Source organism: Aptenodytes patagonicus, chromosome 12 (genome assembly GCF_965638725.1).
Source record: "Aptenodytes patagonicus chromosome 12, bAptPat1.pri.cur, whole genome shotgun sequence".
NCBI classification, from domain to species: Eukaryota; Metazoa; Chordata; class Aves; order Sphenisciformes; family Spheniscidae; genus Aptenodytes; species Aptenodytes patagonicus.
Genome location: NC_134960.1, coordinates 18,925,848 through 18,942,277, shown reverse-complemented (window position 1 = coordinate 18,942,277; position 16,430 = coordinate 18,925,848). Strand labels below are relative to the sequence as shown.

Here is a 16,430-nt window from a genome sequence, read left to right as displayed (position 1 = left end):
GAGCAAAAAAAAAAATCTCAGAAATATCTTACAGTAAAAGCAAGCCATGTTTTGGAAGCCTAGAGAAACAAATAAATGGAGAGATCCCAAACAGTTGAGCTAAGCAAACTTCTGGTATGTTAGTTCACAGGAACCTATGATTTCTGATCCAAACTACTAAGATTATCTTCATCAATAAAGAAAAGAAAGTGGAAAATAGTGCCATACTGAGTCAGATCACTTTATACAGTTCCATCTGAAAGGACAGATATTTTGAAGCTCTTTTATAGAATAAATGCATTGCCATCAACTAATGTAACTAACAATTAAATGCCCAATGAAGTATACTCATAAAAATAAATCTCTAAGACCAGAGGAAATTAGCAGTTTGGTTGAATTCGGCAGCTGAGACAAACAATTACAAAATCTCCCATATGACAAGAGATTGTACTTTATGTGGAGCACTCCGCTAAATAAACTGTTACAGTTTCAAAATGTGGCTGGTGCTACAATGAAATCTAGTCAAACAGGACCAGATTTACAAGCTGTCTTTCAGTTACTGAGTTTAAAATGAATTCAAGTTGAAATTGGGACCACAGTTTTGTTTGTTTGTTTTTTTTTAATCTTGTGCTACAAGACCTGTGCACAGGTGGAGGCATTGCAAAGCCTCTCTTGCATTAAAAATGCAGGTGCCTCAGTTTACCTGGGAAATTTTAGCTTTAGATGCCTGTTTTAACCAGTTTCCATTAGGGAGATACAGTCATACCTTGTGCTTTCACAAGGCACTGACAAGAATAGGGAGAAAATATGGCCTGCTGTCCTTAAGTTACAAGCTAACAAATACTATCTTGAAATTTTTCATTCAGGTGTTAGTGATAAGCAACAGCTTTTATTGACCATGTTTGCAACCATACAAATCATAGAATGATTTGAGTTGGAAGGAACCTTTAAAGATCACCTAGTTCCAACCCCCCTGCTGTGGGCAGGGACATCTTTCACTAGACCAGGTTGCTCAAAGCCCCATCCAACCTGGCGTTGAACAATTCCAATGATGGGGCATCCACAATTTCTCTGGGCAACTTGTTCCAGTGTCTCAACACCCTCATAGTGAAGAATTTCTTCCTTATATCCAATCTAAATCTACCCTCTTTCAGTTTAAAACCATTGCCCCCGATCCTGTCACTACAGGCCTTGGTAAAAAGTCTCTCTCCTCTTCCTTATAATCCCCCTGTATATATTGATGGATCTGGAGCCAAAAATCTCACAAGCCTGAAGTCAGCGAATGTTCCAGTAGGTACTGTATGCAGTTTTGGCATCAGCTATTAGAATGAATCATCACTTTTCACACATGTAGTCAGAACACTTAATTAGGAGCATGTAGTAAGTTCAACCAGTTCTACATTGGGTTAGGAGTTTGGAAATGTTAGCCAGTCTGTTCTCAAAATACTTTGGACAATTAATTTCCTTTATTCCTTTACAAAATCTTGACCATAGTACCAATGGAAACCATTTTTCCGCCATGCCTTTTGCACTTGGCAAGATAAGTCATAACAAGATTCTGTTGTACAAGAGCCTTCAACTCAACCATTCTCATACTGCCAGTCACCTCTAAGACCCCTCTCTCCATCACTTGTCTAAGAAGCTGTGTTGAAAACTCAATAACTTAGACCCAAAGCATGGATTCCACCTCCCCGCCCTGTAACCATATGCTGTTCCTTAAGTGGTAGATGGGTAGATGTTCTTTCATGAAATTCCTAGGGAATACGTAAGTCAGTAAACTAAGACAATAAAAGCTCTAAGATTCATTAGCAAATGACTGAGTTCACAAAATAATGGTTGTCCATTTAGGAATATGGACTGACTTCCATTACATGATCTATTACAGAAATTCACTTACTTTATAATTTGATCAGGTACTGCCTTATTTTTGAATCTAGGTTGCTCCTCCAGGACTGGTTGCACTGTAAAACACTGGATATCTGAAATTGTGGAAGTTAAGGGCATGTTATTAACTATCTGTATGAAATACTGTAGGCTGCGGGGGAAATAATAATAATAACAACAACAACAACAAAGACATTTCCCGATGAAAAATCTGGAGGGTTCAGGCTTTCATTTGTGGAGCTTTCTTGGATAAAAAAGGCAAAATCTGCCAGTAGTAACCAGTGAATATATATTAATATTAATTTTGAATAAATATTAATTTTGAACTGCACATTTTTATTATTTACTGAGCTTGAATATCTGTAGCTGAATTTATCACACTGAATCATTCATTAAATTTTAAAGCCCAGCCAACTTACAAAAATAATGTCAACAACATCTGATGTTAACAGTTTCACTATTTATCTTTAGGCATACATAATGTCATGATGTTTAGCATTTCATCTTTGAAATCTGTAATTGAGCAGCCCTTTTACTTGAGATTTCCTTTTTCTATGGAAGTGTTATTTTTTAATCTGAATACTGTATTTGTAAGTAAATATACCATATTCTTACATATTTGTATGATGTCTGTATATTTGAAACTCATGCCCTCTGGTTAGATTCCATAGCTTTTCCTTAAGTGTGTAAGTAGTGAATATCTCCTGTTAGTTGCAAACAGACTTGAGCAAATTCTACTTTAAGAAAGGACTGAAGCATATGATCCCCCCCAAAAAAAAAATTAGTTAAGACACAAGACAGACTTATGAAAGCTTGTCTTTCAAGCTTAATGTACTATTTTAGACAAGCCTGTAATACTCTCTGCTTCGGTCCCAACAGTGTGAAAAGAAAGCAGTATTCCTTTTCTCCTCCAGCAGGTTCCATCAGAATAGACTCAAGAGAGCATGTGAAGTGTTACAACATTACCTCAAAAATTAATAAAGGAAAATCAACACGTGAAAAAAAAAGTCTGATACAATGAGGTGATCTCATATCTGCTCAGCCAGTAATGTTTTAAATCAGAACATGAAGAAAAAGATAATGTATGCAAGCAACTGTTAGAGTACTTCTAAACAAGAATAATTTAGGGCATTCTAAAAGGTGGTTAACGATGTTTATGAGTTAATTTTCCCAGGAAAAGTTCTGAGAGTGACATAAGGCATATTTATGTTGCCAGGAAATACAGGTGATACCCAAGTGCAGTGCCAGTCAGAACGATGTTCAAGGAAGACATGAATTTAATATCAAAACACAACAGCTAGGAATGTGAGGTAATAGACAATTTGCTGCTTTAAACTTGGCCAATTCAAGTGTTCATCACTGTTTTTGCCATTTGAAGAAAATAAAGGTAAACCATGTATGAACTTGAATGAATTTTCTTCACCGAAAGGGTCGTCAAACATTAGAACAGGCTGCCCAGGGAAGAGGTTTAGTCGCCATCCCTGGAGGTATTTAAAAGACACGTAGACGTGGCACTTAGGGACATGGTTTAGTGGTGGACTAGGTTTATGGCTGGACTCAATCTTAAGGGTCTTTCCCAACCTACATGATTCTATGATTCTATGATGACTGAAGGAGACAGGCTCCTTAGAATTGTGAGAAAAACAGGAGCAAACATCTTAGGAACAAACCATAAAAGACATGCAGGACATACAAGTAAAACTGCAAACTGAGCTGCCACATTAATAAACTTTCATCCTTTTCAGGAAATGATTGTTCCACACAGATAAACTCTTGCTAAAAACGAGGTTTCCCCAACCCGCCTTCATTCTGTATTCTCCCACATGTTCAAGGATACATTGACCAGGAGAGTTTTTCACATCCTCTCCAGGTGCTGAGGTGGTGTTCATCTTCTCTGCACTGGGAAACTGACTCATCAGCTGTGCCTGGAAGTCCTCTCTCCTCTCATATTCCTTCCCACGATAGATGAATACTTTGTTCTGCAAAGAATAAAAAGTTGATTCCTTGGGCTGTATGATTCTGAGGCAGAAGTTATAGATGCATGTTTATCAGTACAAAGACACAATGGGGTCTCCAAATTTTGGAGTGAGTATTACTGTTTTCTGAATATTAATTCGCTATAAAGCAAGACACCATTTTGACCAGGTGCTAGAATGCAGCACTGACTCTCCAGAGACTCTACTTTATGCTGTTAGACAGAATGAAGATAAACTGGCATCACCACTGAGGATGCTCCTGTAGAGCAGAATAAAATCAGAATGGGAGGTAAGAAAAGTATGGAAATTCCTTTTCTTCTTGTCTGTCAGGTAAAAGGATTTGCTTTCAAATACATTCTGGATCCAGGTTTTACAGCTTTGTAATACCAATACATAGGTTTCCTCTGCCTGCTCCTTCTCCTTGGTATTATGAAATGTCCTCATTTACAGAGAGTCTAACCCCAATGTGCTCATCTGTAGTTCAGTTTGCTTCATTTAACAAGATACTTCTACAATAACAGAAACAAAAGGTGCATGTTTCCTTTGGTGTAATATTAGCATATCGTTTCACTATTTTTCCAATGTTTTCAAGGCAACTTTGGCCTTTAAAACTGGGAAAGAGAGATCTTTCATTGCTTTTCAAGTGTGAGGAAAGCTACCACGTTCATTGTAGTGTGTAAGAAAAGATTTTTTTTTTTTTTTTCCTACAAGAAAACATCAAATATTCAGGTTAGTTTTATGCTCTGAAGACATGCACTACTGTGGTTAAAAGAAAGCAATGATCTTTTAAAAAACTAAAGCAAAAGCCAGTTGTGCATGACTTCCTAAGTTTGGCAGGTTTCTTGAAAAAACAGACCCTTTGGATTCTTGATTTCTCACATGGTAGTCAAGGACAGAGAAAAGTAAAGAAAACTGAGAGAGTAGATTCAGTGTATAGAGGTCTAATGAAAACAGTTCAAAATTACCATAATTGTCCTAAGATACCAACTAGCTGTTACCATTAGAGTAATACAAGACAGTTGGTATGAACCTGTCAGCTCAATGCATATTAGAGATCAAAAAAGCAATCTGAACTTCAGTTATTATGAGGAAAACAGGAAAACAAAAGAAGAAACATCAGTATCGCACTGAACAAATTCACAGTGTATCCGCATTTCAAATACTATGTACACTTCTTGTCCTACCATCTCATGAACTAGAAAATGAACAGCAAAGGAACAATATGTCATGAACGGCACAAAGAAGGTGATTAAAGAACAGCTGTTCAGTCTCTCTGTAAGAACTTGTGCAGAGAAATTATCAGATGACAACAGAAAGGTAACAGTAAATCTCCAACACACAGTTGTGTACTGTGAGGCCACAGTATGTTCTGGAGTGCATCGGTTCAGAGAGCAACTGGACAAATTCACTGTAGAACAATCCATGAAGGGCTAGAAACCAAAACTGTCACCTCCAACCCAGGAAGCTGTTTATCAGGTAAGTAGGCAATATATACCAGGTCAACATCACTACACACCTGCTCGATATTATACTCTTCCCTATCCTACTTACCTACTATTTCCCACTGTTAAATACATGATATTTGGCTATAGAGTGCATTGGTCTGAAAAAAACATGCTATTTCTACATTCATAATGTATTTCAGTTGTAGCTGAGAGGCAATATAAATCTGAAACGCTTGTCAGTTCATGATAAGGTCCACTAAAAATAGCAACCTCATGTGAAACAATTTTGGATTTAATTGGAACACAAGTTAATTAATGACATTCCACTAGTTATCAATAACCTGTGTGGGCACTCATCTGAGAAATATGTACCATAAGAGCTGCCCATACCAAATTACATCATATTGCTGCATTTGGCTCTCATATATCACCTTTACTACCTGATATAACTTCTAGTTTCCACAATCAAACTGAGAGAAAGAACCAACTTAAATGCATCTGAAAACATTTCATGCATTTTCTTACAAGTAGCAATTCAGATCTTGACTACAGTCCTGCATCCAAGCAAAACTAAATCCATGGCAAATATCCCCGGAGACTCACTTGCACTAGTAGAGTACACGCATATTTTTAGAAGCATATGAAAATAGATGAAAAAGTAAGAATTTAAACAGGTTTACCCTTAGAAATGTGGGGAATCCTTGGCCATAATACCCAACAGCAAAATAGTCTGGTTTAGGTCTCAGAATTTTCATGATGTTTTCATAGAACTTTGCTTGTTGAATCTGAAAGCAAAACCAACTGCAGTTACTTCTGTTTGGGTTGTTTTTCCATTTTTTTTTTTGACCTCTACAGTAGTACTACGCTATGTACTACAGCTATCAGTGGATATGCAAAAGCTATCAATTATCAGTTGGTAAGCTATAGCAATAATCAGTTAGCATGCACGTGACACTGCTGTGGTACATTAAATATTGTTTACATTTACATGCAGATATAATCATAGCTAAACATGTATGGCTTCAACTTTAATTATCTGACCTCAGAATCAGGCTTACCCTTCATTTACTAGCGTGAAAAGAAAAAAGCAAACACTTTACACTTTAAACACTTAACTGATAGCATTACTGAAATAATACATTTGGAAAAACTCCCTGCCTCAAATGTTTTCTGAGGTATGGATCAACTCAAACGTTTGCCCTAGCATCATGCTAAGGACACACACCATGTAAAGGGCTTAGAACAACGTCTTCCATAAAAGACGAAGTGTCATTTAGGTTTACTATTTTTATTTCCTGTGTTATATCTATGAGACACGCAACACTGCAACTTAAATGGAATTGGCAAAAATATTGTCTTTATCTTTTAGTTTATGATAAAAGCAGAATTGATTGGGAGGAAAAGAAGCTTTCTTTATACAAAACTGTTCAAGAACATCATGTTTTGATTCCCATGGTTTCTTCGTGGAAGATTCAGGGATATCTACTGAATGAACCCTAAACATTTGATAAAGATCATGCAAGTGTGGAATCTTGGGGGTAGGAAAAAAAGAAGGTATGTGGGGGAGGGGATTCTTTTTAGATTAATTCAATTTTAATGAAAACAAATAATTGAACATTTGATCTTCCTTTAAAATCTTCCTTCTAGCCTTTGGACCTAGTTATAATTCCTAGTGATGTATTACTTCCCCAGTCCCTCACTGGGACAGAATTCTTTAGGCTTGTCAAGATTTGAGTTCCTAAAATTTAAAGAAATTTCAGGGGAAAAAAATGCATCCAGGTGCTTTTTCTACCCTAAAGCAGGACAAAGGCCTCAAAAACCTGTTATATTTCTTTTATACATGGCCTTTAAATTGTGCTAAGTGAGAACATCTTTATTTCATCTATAGAAGTTTCAAAATACCTCAATAAGCAGGTGTCCATGCAACTTTAACAAACAATTCTTTACGAATCTCTACCACTGGATTGTTACAATAAAATATAGCAACTCTGAAAAAATCAATTGTAGACAACAAGCTCATAAGCAGCTCTATCATTTGATAGCTCAAAAGTACTAATTTCTGTGACTGAATTAATTTGAGGTCCTGTATATAATCTTACCAGGTTTTGACTTAGAAGTTCATAGTCAAAAACTTCCTTTTCATATTGCTCCGCAAGTTCTTTGCATAAAGATATGGCTTCTTCCCACATCTGCAATGCAACCACATATTTAAAAAGTAAATCCAGTACCAACAAACAAGTTTTTAATGCATCACTGTTTAACTACAGTTTTATTGATTATGCTATCATTAAATTGCAGTCACTTATTAACTGCACATTTAGAATGGAAGACTCAAGACAATCATAGACTTTAGGAAAGCAGATTAATGTAAAAAATAAAAGTGTTTTATGGTTCTTTATAGGAAGGAATAAGTAAACATACTTTATTCTTACAATAAAATAATAAAAAATCACCTAACCTTTCAGATACATTAAAAATGAAGAGTAAATCACTAAGGTGCATAACATCTAGAATATACCCCAAGCATAAGAGCAGCTATGAGGGGACTGACACCTGCCTCTCCTTAAAACAAACACACTTCATTTTACACTTCATTTTACAAGAAATCCTGAAGCATACATAATCATAGGCAGCCTTGCATATGACAGCTCTCCCAGTCAGCTAAAAAATTACAAGACTTAAATTGCCACTTGCCTGGAGTAGCAGCGTGTTTCTTTCCACACAACTTAATAGCTACCTCTGAAAATTACTGTGAGGAATTACAGAGCTGCACTGGAAAGACTAGGGCAGTTTTTCTCATCTGCTATAGGCAGTTAATGTATGCAGCACAAAAGTGGTCTTAAAGCAGATAGAAACTCCCTCTCTTGAGGATAGTTCTCAAATTCTGTCAGTCTTCTCATCTATTCAGAATAAAGGAGACAAAAGGGGGTTTCTGAGCATAATTCTCTACTGATGTAAGGACACTGGTGGTCACACGCATTATGACCATTTTTACATGGGGCCATGTACTCCTAGGCTAGGTACTTCTGAACCTGACAGCTGCATTCAGCTGCCTGCAAACCTCCTCTGATGTATCTGAGGAGAACCTGACTGCTAGGTAGATCAGAAATCATGAGGACTTGATTGTTCTGATACAGTGGGTGGGGACTGCTACGTTGTAGTTATTTCAGATGCCAACAAAATGAGAAGTTATAAATAGCACTGCGTTTTCCTGCACAGTGCTGAAGCACCAAAAACTTTCTACCTTCTGAATTATAGGAGGGACTTCCGTGGGGGAGTTATGCCTTTATTTTGCAAGAAGCAGTAATGAACTGCCTTCCCCCTTCATACCTTTGGCTACAGCTGAACGAGACATAATGACTTAAAGGCCTTATTGGGTCATAAGAGTCATTATCCAGCACTGCAGAATTTTCCCCTGCTTTCTAGTCCTTTGCTTTATTTCCAAAAATCTCAGCTCTACTGTCATTGTATTGACAGGCAATTTTATTAACAGATTTTTTTATAAAAAGCTGGACTAAACCCAAGTACTGAACATCAAACCGCTACATTTTAAGTTTGGGATGAAATTCTAGACTTCTCTGAAACAAATATGTCCATTTTGAACTGTCCGGTTTTTTGGGATATAATGACTGAATGGTTTAGAAAGGCCATCTGTGTAGTCTGCATTCTTTTCCTAGTAATGAAAAGTACATACAACGTTTTTTATTATTTTATTACTGCCTGACAGAGATGCTTGTGACCAGTATAAACATTTGTGCATGAGGTTATTGAAAGAATATGTTCATATAGAACAGATATACTCTGTGAATAAGCCTTCAGGACACAATTTTTAGTTGACCCATATTTCAAAGAGGATTTCCTACACAAACGCTTTGTACAGAGCATATTCATTAAATACTACTGTACAAAGTAACACAGTCAAAAGAGATTTGGCAGGGGGAAGAACTCTACAGACCTACCTTTCCTTTGTCAAAGTATTCTATGATCTTCTCATACAGATTCTCTTTCAAGTGTCGATAGGTCTGTGAACACTGGAACTCTGTTGACATGACTTGGGGTGCACACTGTTCATCTGACCACTGAGAATGAAAACACATTAAAAAAACATGCTTTTGGAGTTCAACATTTCACACACACGTGCCCCCTCCCCCAAGGTCTGGTCCCCTGGGCTCTTCTAAGTCTTTTTTTCCCCAGTCTTTTTTACCCTTCCACAAAGAAACTGGGAAAGGCACTGGGAATGTTTTCATTACCTCTTCAAACAAGTGCTGTATTTCATGTGGTAAACCAGGACTAGACATAACATTTTAAAAACCTGTGTTCCCTCCTGCCCCCCACCCAAAAATTTTGGATAAAAATCTATGTGAGAAAATTAGATCATTTTATTTCAGCGGTGTCATCTTGACTGATTTGGTTTTGATTTTTTGTATTAAAATATTTGCATATAAAATTATCTTTGTCTATACCAATAGAATACATACAATATACCTCATATTTTTGTATGATCAGAAAAGTCAAAATGAAGTTTAAGCAAAATAGCACTGTGAAAAGTCAAATTTATATGGTTCTGCACTAAAAGAAATTCCATAGGAAATCTCACATTTTTGCTGAAGAACATTTAAATTTTGCATTTTCCCTTGAAATGGGAATGCATGTTACTGACCATTTCTATTGATAACGTCAGTTACAATGAGAATAAACATTAGTTGTAGCAAAAAATAATTACCAGCTACAAAAGAAAGCAAACATAATATGGCAGAATGATCCATATTATTTAAAATGAAAAGTCAGATGTCCCCCTGTGATAGCTGAAAAAAATTGCATTTAATTTTCATCATTGTTATGTTTGGGACAGTAAGAAATTAGCAAAATGAAAACCACATGGAAGTTAAATAGCTTCAGAATTTGCACTCACTATAAAATAAAACTATTTTTGCTACAATATTTAGTTTTACCAATATGTGGCTTTTAATCACGTATTGAAAATACAATTTCAGTAATTAATGTTAATTTTGTATGACCTACTGCAGTATTTTTAACTAGAAACTTGAATACCCCTATGGAAAACCACTAATATGCAGTAAATCAGAGATGAAGACAATCACTTTTTTATTTATATATTTGAAAATTGCAAAAGCTTATTTATGTATTTATATATTGAGTTTAGAAAGTCTAACCTTCAAGAGCCACGTATGGAGTAGAAGGGTATATGCTGCTTCCGTGTAATTCTCACAATCTAAATGAAGATCTCGCAATTTATACAAATATCTGTTAGAGAAGAGAACAAGAATTAGACTAGCTATTGACATGACTGGAATACTAAGTGTCAAAAAAGTTCTAGATAAGCTCTGTAAGGGGAACTTCATACATGTCATGCAGTCACTACCCAAAGAGTCTTTAAGGACACTCTGAGAGGGGTTAAAGCTCTGTGCATTTGTTCAGACTGTTCTCTCTGTATGCTGAAACGTTGTGCACGAAAGGAGGAGAAAGAGCTAACCTCCTCCTGTGAATTGCTATCAGCTCCACCCAAGAGGAAGAACTATTAGACTCAAGGTCTAAGTCAGACCTCTGAGTCCGTTATTTCTGGACTGTTACTAAAGATAGCTGCCTTTCTCTGTAGCACTTTTCGATTGCATGTAAATGCTTTTCCACATAAATAGATGCAAGCACAACAGATAACACAAGGTAAAGGAGAAAACAGAAAACACCAGCCCAGAAAGACAAAGCAAGTCCCTGTACAACTTGGAAGGTGGTAGGGGCAGAAGAGTTGTTCTAAGTTATATGTTGCCAGTGTTCTCCTTGATCCCTAGGGCAGCACTGCTGCTACCAGCACAACCATTGCCCATCATGTGACGTAAGCCACGTCTTTTCCAGCAGCCAGAAAGAAAAAGTGCATCCCATCCTCTTACATGCAACAGGAGTTTTGACACAGGAACTCTGACACCTTCCTGTAGCAGTTCAAGGCGTTACCATTCCCAATTGTCAACCCAACTGAAAATGTGTCCCCCTCAGCAACGACCGCAGAGGGAGCATTGTTTCTCCCTGGCCACTCCAGCCCATAGCTCCAGGTTTAGCTCTGAATCACCTTCAGTGCTTATTCAGCTGAGATTCTGGGCTTTGTACTGCAGTGGCCGAGGTGCAGGTCGCTCTGCAGATTTTGCAGAATGAGAGGAGAGGCAGGAAATGGTGAGCTTTTGAACAGCAAGATTTGCTGCAGCTCACATGCAAAACTGTTGGAGACACTGAGAGGCCATGTCACATGTGAAAGAATTTGCCAGTATAGCTACAGCTCTTACAGAAAAATGCTTTACTAGTAATTCTGCATTGCATGTGGTATTGCATATTCAAGACGACTTGGCAGACTGCACAACTCTACAAAACATTAATATTTTTTCTGCCATTCTAAATGTACGACACACTCTCCATCAAACCTCAAATCTAGCTGTATTTTCTTTATTTAAAACAATAGACAATGAATGCTGAGTGATTTGATCAACTAAAAGTTGATTCTTGGGGAAAAAAATGCTACTGATGAATATATATGATAGATTGCAAATCGCTGAAGGCTAAGCAGACAATGGAGTAAGAATATAAATGAGGCCAGGGCTACAACAGAGTCATTGTGGATGGTTAACTTACATTAAGTAACAGAAATTCAAGTACAATGATAAAACCAGAATTCATAAGAGAGTATTATTGCCCGTCCCAAAACAGATCCAACAGAACAACTGCCATACCTGATATACATCTCTTCACGGTTAATGTCCTTGTAGAAATTCTATGGACACAAAGATTTAAGTTATCTCCTAATGTCTTTTATTAAAACACAAGATGAATATATATATGCTGAGGTTTTGCTTTTCTTGCTAGTTGGACAGCACGAAAAAGAAATAAGAAATATATTATTTACAGACTGTCTTAAGTTTAAACCTGGCACTACTGCTTCAATTAATATTTTAATTAGTTATTAGTATGTGTTATTATTATACATACATGTGTATACTTCTCCTAGTTCACTAATGAAATCATTAGTGAAAGTTCTTCTGTTGGAGAAGACGAAAATACGGTTATCCAAATGCATTAACACAATAAACGACATGCTCTGGCTATACTTGATGGCCAGAAAAGAAGCTGGTATTTATTGAAGTTGATATGTAACACTGTTGATATGTAACACTGTTGATATGTAACACTGTTGTGCAATACCTCTAAAGGAGCTAACTCCAGGACTAAAGCCCATTTTTGTCACCGTAACACTTTTGCACCTATATGAATTGCTAAGGCTGCGCAAAATATGAGACAAGAACTGGCTCCTGAAGAGTTGCAGAAATTTATACCTCATTGCGCAGTGATTACTGAGGAACAGAGGGTATGTGAGTGCAATACATATTAACCATGTTCTCTTTCCAACCTTAAAGTTGACAAAGGTTCCTCTTCAGCTTCGAGGAACTTCCTAGTGGAGGAATCTCTACATGCGATATCCTCATCACAAAATAGGAATAGAAAAAAAGACAGGGTGGCCTAGAACCAGATCAGAAACTCAAATCTTCTTGGCACCTTACTGCAAGTGTATCTTGCAGGTTTCTTCCCCAGATTTAAAAATCGTAATTGCTGAGTTGCTAAAGCAGCAAGTGGGTTAGCTCCTCATGTAAAACTTGACTCTGGCAAAGCCCACTGCTACGTTAAGCCTATCAAAAAGTAAAGGTATATGAACAGTAGAGTCCTTATTTATCCACAGAATCAAAGTGGATAAACATACAAGCAAAACCAAAGAACTGAGTGGACGTTGCTTTCAGGTTTGTGCATCTATCCATGCAAATAGATATAAAAATCTCTTGCCTCAGAGTTTAAATCACTACTGAGCATTGTCAACCACTCCTATCCCCAGGACGATTTACCTTCATCTTTAGCAAACGGATTCTAAAGCTCTTTCCCATTCTCACGCAAGAATTACAAGAGAGAACATACCAGTAAGTTCACAGTGCAGCTCATGCGATTGTCCTTGCTTTCATCATTCATCACAGTTCGGTAATCCAGCAGTTTCTCCAAAAGGCCTTTAACTAGGCTGACAAAGCTTTCAACCAAGTTAAAAATGCCGGGATACTGACACGCACACTCTGTAAGACTGCAAACACAAAAAAATGTTTTTGCAATACTGTGAAAATTAGTGGCCCATCAGCTGAAAAACTGTTTGGACCTGAAGGCTGAATTAGGGCTAAAGCAGCTGCAGAATGCACTGGAAATTCCCTTCATGGGTTGGTAATTTAGATATCCAGAAGACAGATGGGATATAAATCAAAAGAAAAAAATGAAACATTTACTTTTCCTGTCTGAAAATGACTTCAAATTCAAGGTTATACCCAAAATTTCAGAATGGAACAACCTGCATCTGTGGTATAGCAAACTCAAGCCTCTGGAATGCCACACTATTGCAATAAACATTAGACCTTCCTTTCCTCTGTTATCACGCAACATAAAATGCAACAATTATTTCCTTCTCTTTGTACAGTATAGGTGTGAGTAGAAAGTTCAAACTAACAGAAATTACAATTTTAAGTCAAAAAAGACACTCACGAACAAGACCTCAGCAGAACAATTTGCCCTTGAGAAATAAGCAAAATCAAACAATAAACTTTCTGCAGATTAAAAAAAGCAATTAGTTCTCTTTTGATAAAAATATAGGAAAGAGAGTTTTATACATCATCATCAGCTTCCAAATTACATTAACAAAATATTAACATATGCTGTTTCTGTAAAGTGCTGAAGTGATTTAGGAGTAGATATTTCACATTACTATCATAGCTTTGTTTTCAAAGCTTAACTGTTTAAATATTATGAAATGATTACCAGCATCTCATTAAAGATTATTTTCTTTCTTTGCTTAAGAGCTTTCTTCTCCTTAGCATTCTGATTTTCCATTGGGATTCTCTCTGACAAACTGCATTTTTTATATATATATATACACACACACACACACACACACACACAGAGAGAGAGAGATATCCACATATATATTTATATACGCATGTATTGGGTCTGGCTGAGATGGAGTTAATTTTCCCCACAGCAGCCCTCATAGTGCTGTGCTCTGTACTGGTAGCTAGAAAGGTGTTGATAACACACCAGTGTTTTGGCTTCTGCTGAGCAGCACTGGCACAGCATCAAGGCTGTCTCTCATACATCCCCCTCAGCCCCAAAGGCCAGTAAGCTGGGGGTGGGCAAGATCTTGGGAGGGGACACAGCCAGGACAGCTGACCCCAACTGACCAAAGGGATGTCCCACACCATATGATGTCTGCTCAGCAATAAAAGCTAAGAGAAAGGAGGAGGAGTGGGGGGCATTCATTATAACAACATTTGTCTTCCAGAGCAACTGCAATGCGTACTGAAACCCTACTTCCCGGGAAGTGGCTGGACATCTCCCTGCTGATGGGAAGTAGAGAATAAGTCTTTTGTTTTCCTTTGCTTCCGCGCGTGGCTTTAGCTTTATTAAACTGCCTTTATCTTGACCCATGAGTTCTTTTCCGTTTTATTTTCTTCCCCCCGCCCCATCCTACTGAGGAGGAGGGGGAGTGATAGAGCGGCTTGGTGGGCACGTGGCATCCAGCCAAGGTCAATCCACCACAACGCACAAATTACTTACATGTATATTTGGCATATTCTATTAATAACACATAAAAATCACCATGTATTCTCACAGGAAAATAGTAAAAACAAACTAGCAATTGCAAAATTATCCCTGAAACTATGCTGTGTGCTTAAGCTGAGCAGCTTCAGTGACACATTATTATTAATTTCTGACTTCTTAGTGTTTCATTAACAGCACTCAATTTATAGGCAAATAAAGATTAATAATAAATTATTAAATGTAAGTAGACTATTATTTTTAAACTTCCATTATAAAGTATTATGTTTTAATTAGTTGCAAAAATCATTTTTTACTCCTCAGAATTATTTAAACTGTCTTCAGAAAATACATATTCATATTAACTTCAACTGCAAAGAAATCCTCGAAGCTTTGGCCTACAATGGGACCTCAGCAAAGTACCTAGTCTCAAAGTTCTAACTCAAGCAAAGTGAAAACAGCACCTAATGTTTATTCCTTTGATTGCACAGATCCAACGTAGAGTTATTTTGCTGAGACAGAGGGAGTGTGTACATGCACGTCTGAAAGAACATTTATATTGTACAAGATGTGACAGACAGAGGCTAACAGGTAAAACCAGAATACTTTAAATTGCTGTTGTCTGACTAGTCAGAAACAATAACTGAAAGATTTAAATGAATTATTGAAACATAGCTTATGACATTAAAGATATCGCAAATGGAATGTTAAATACTAAAGGGTCTGAAGAGTTGACAACCAACAGAATAGGCTGGAAGGCATTAAATGATATTTGTGGAAAAGAAAGTAAGAAAGCCCCAGAATCATATAGAAGACTGGAATACTATACAGGAAAAGTGGGGTTATTTTACATCTGTAATTATCAGAAACAGGATAAGACGCTAACAAAGGAAAGTACAGTCACCATTTAAATGACTATTATGAATTTTTGCCATAGGTTCACTTGGAGTGACAGCAAACAAGGCAGACCTATGAACATTACTTGACTGTGAAATGAACATGAGTCACCAAGGCATCACATTTCTTTCCAATACAAGTAGAAAAACATTGACATAAAACATAAGCTATTGCTAGATCTCACCCAGGGTATAGTGCATAACTCCAGTCACTAAAGGAAGATGAACTGGAGTACACATAGAGGAGAACTACAAAATGAACAGGAGAGAGGAATACCTGTCTCATAAGGGAAGATTTAAAAAGTTGTCTTGCTCAGCTTTATACAATAATCCCAATAAAAAGGACCCATAAAATTTTAGAAGATTTTTTTTTCCCCAGGAGGGAGCAAGAAACCTTTGAATTTTTAAACAGACCCTGAAAAAAATAGAAGTTTTAAAATAAAAAATATTTTCAATAAAGCTCAAGAAAACAAGTGCATAACATGGGCCACTGCAATGATGGGGAACTGGAAAGCTTCTAAATGCTCTTTTCTGTTGCACCTATATTAGTAATTAAAACATGCCAGAATTCATTTTCTGAGCCTGAGGAAAAGTGGCATAGCACAACTTGTATTCATATAGCTAGATTC

The 16,430-nt window shown here is 36.9% G+C and overlaps 1 protein-coding gene across 1 annotated transcript in view; it reads right to left on the bottom strand.

Annotated features, from left to right (window-relative positions):
- Nucleotides 1–16,430, bottom strand: part of DOCK2 (dedicator of cytokinesis 2) — a 213,534-nt gene that overhangs the window by 19,995 nt on the left and 177,109 nt on the right. The window contains exons 35-42 of the mRNA XM_076349698.1: nt 13,250–13,406; nt 12,019–12,059; nt 10,459–10,549; nt 9,244–9,363; nt 7,384–7,473; nt 5,965–6,069; nt 3,701–3,842; nt 1,877–1,958 (exon numbers count right to left, since the gene is read on the bottom strand). Coding sequence (XP_076205813.1) covers nt 1,877–1,958; nt 3,701–3,842; nt 5,965–6,069; nt 7,384–7,473; nt 9,244–9,363; nt 10,459–10,549; nt 12,019–12,059; nt 13,250–13,406 — 828 coding nt within the window. The remainder of the gene's footprint in view (nt 1–1,876; nt 1,959–3,700; nt 3,843–5,964; nt 6,070–7,383; nt 7,474–9,243; nt 9,364–10,458; nt 10,550–12,018; nt 12,060–13,249; nt 13,407–16,430) is intronic.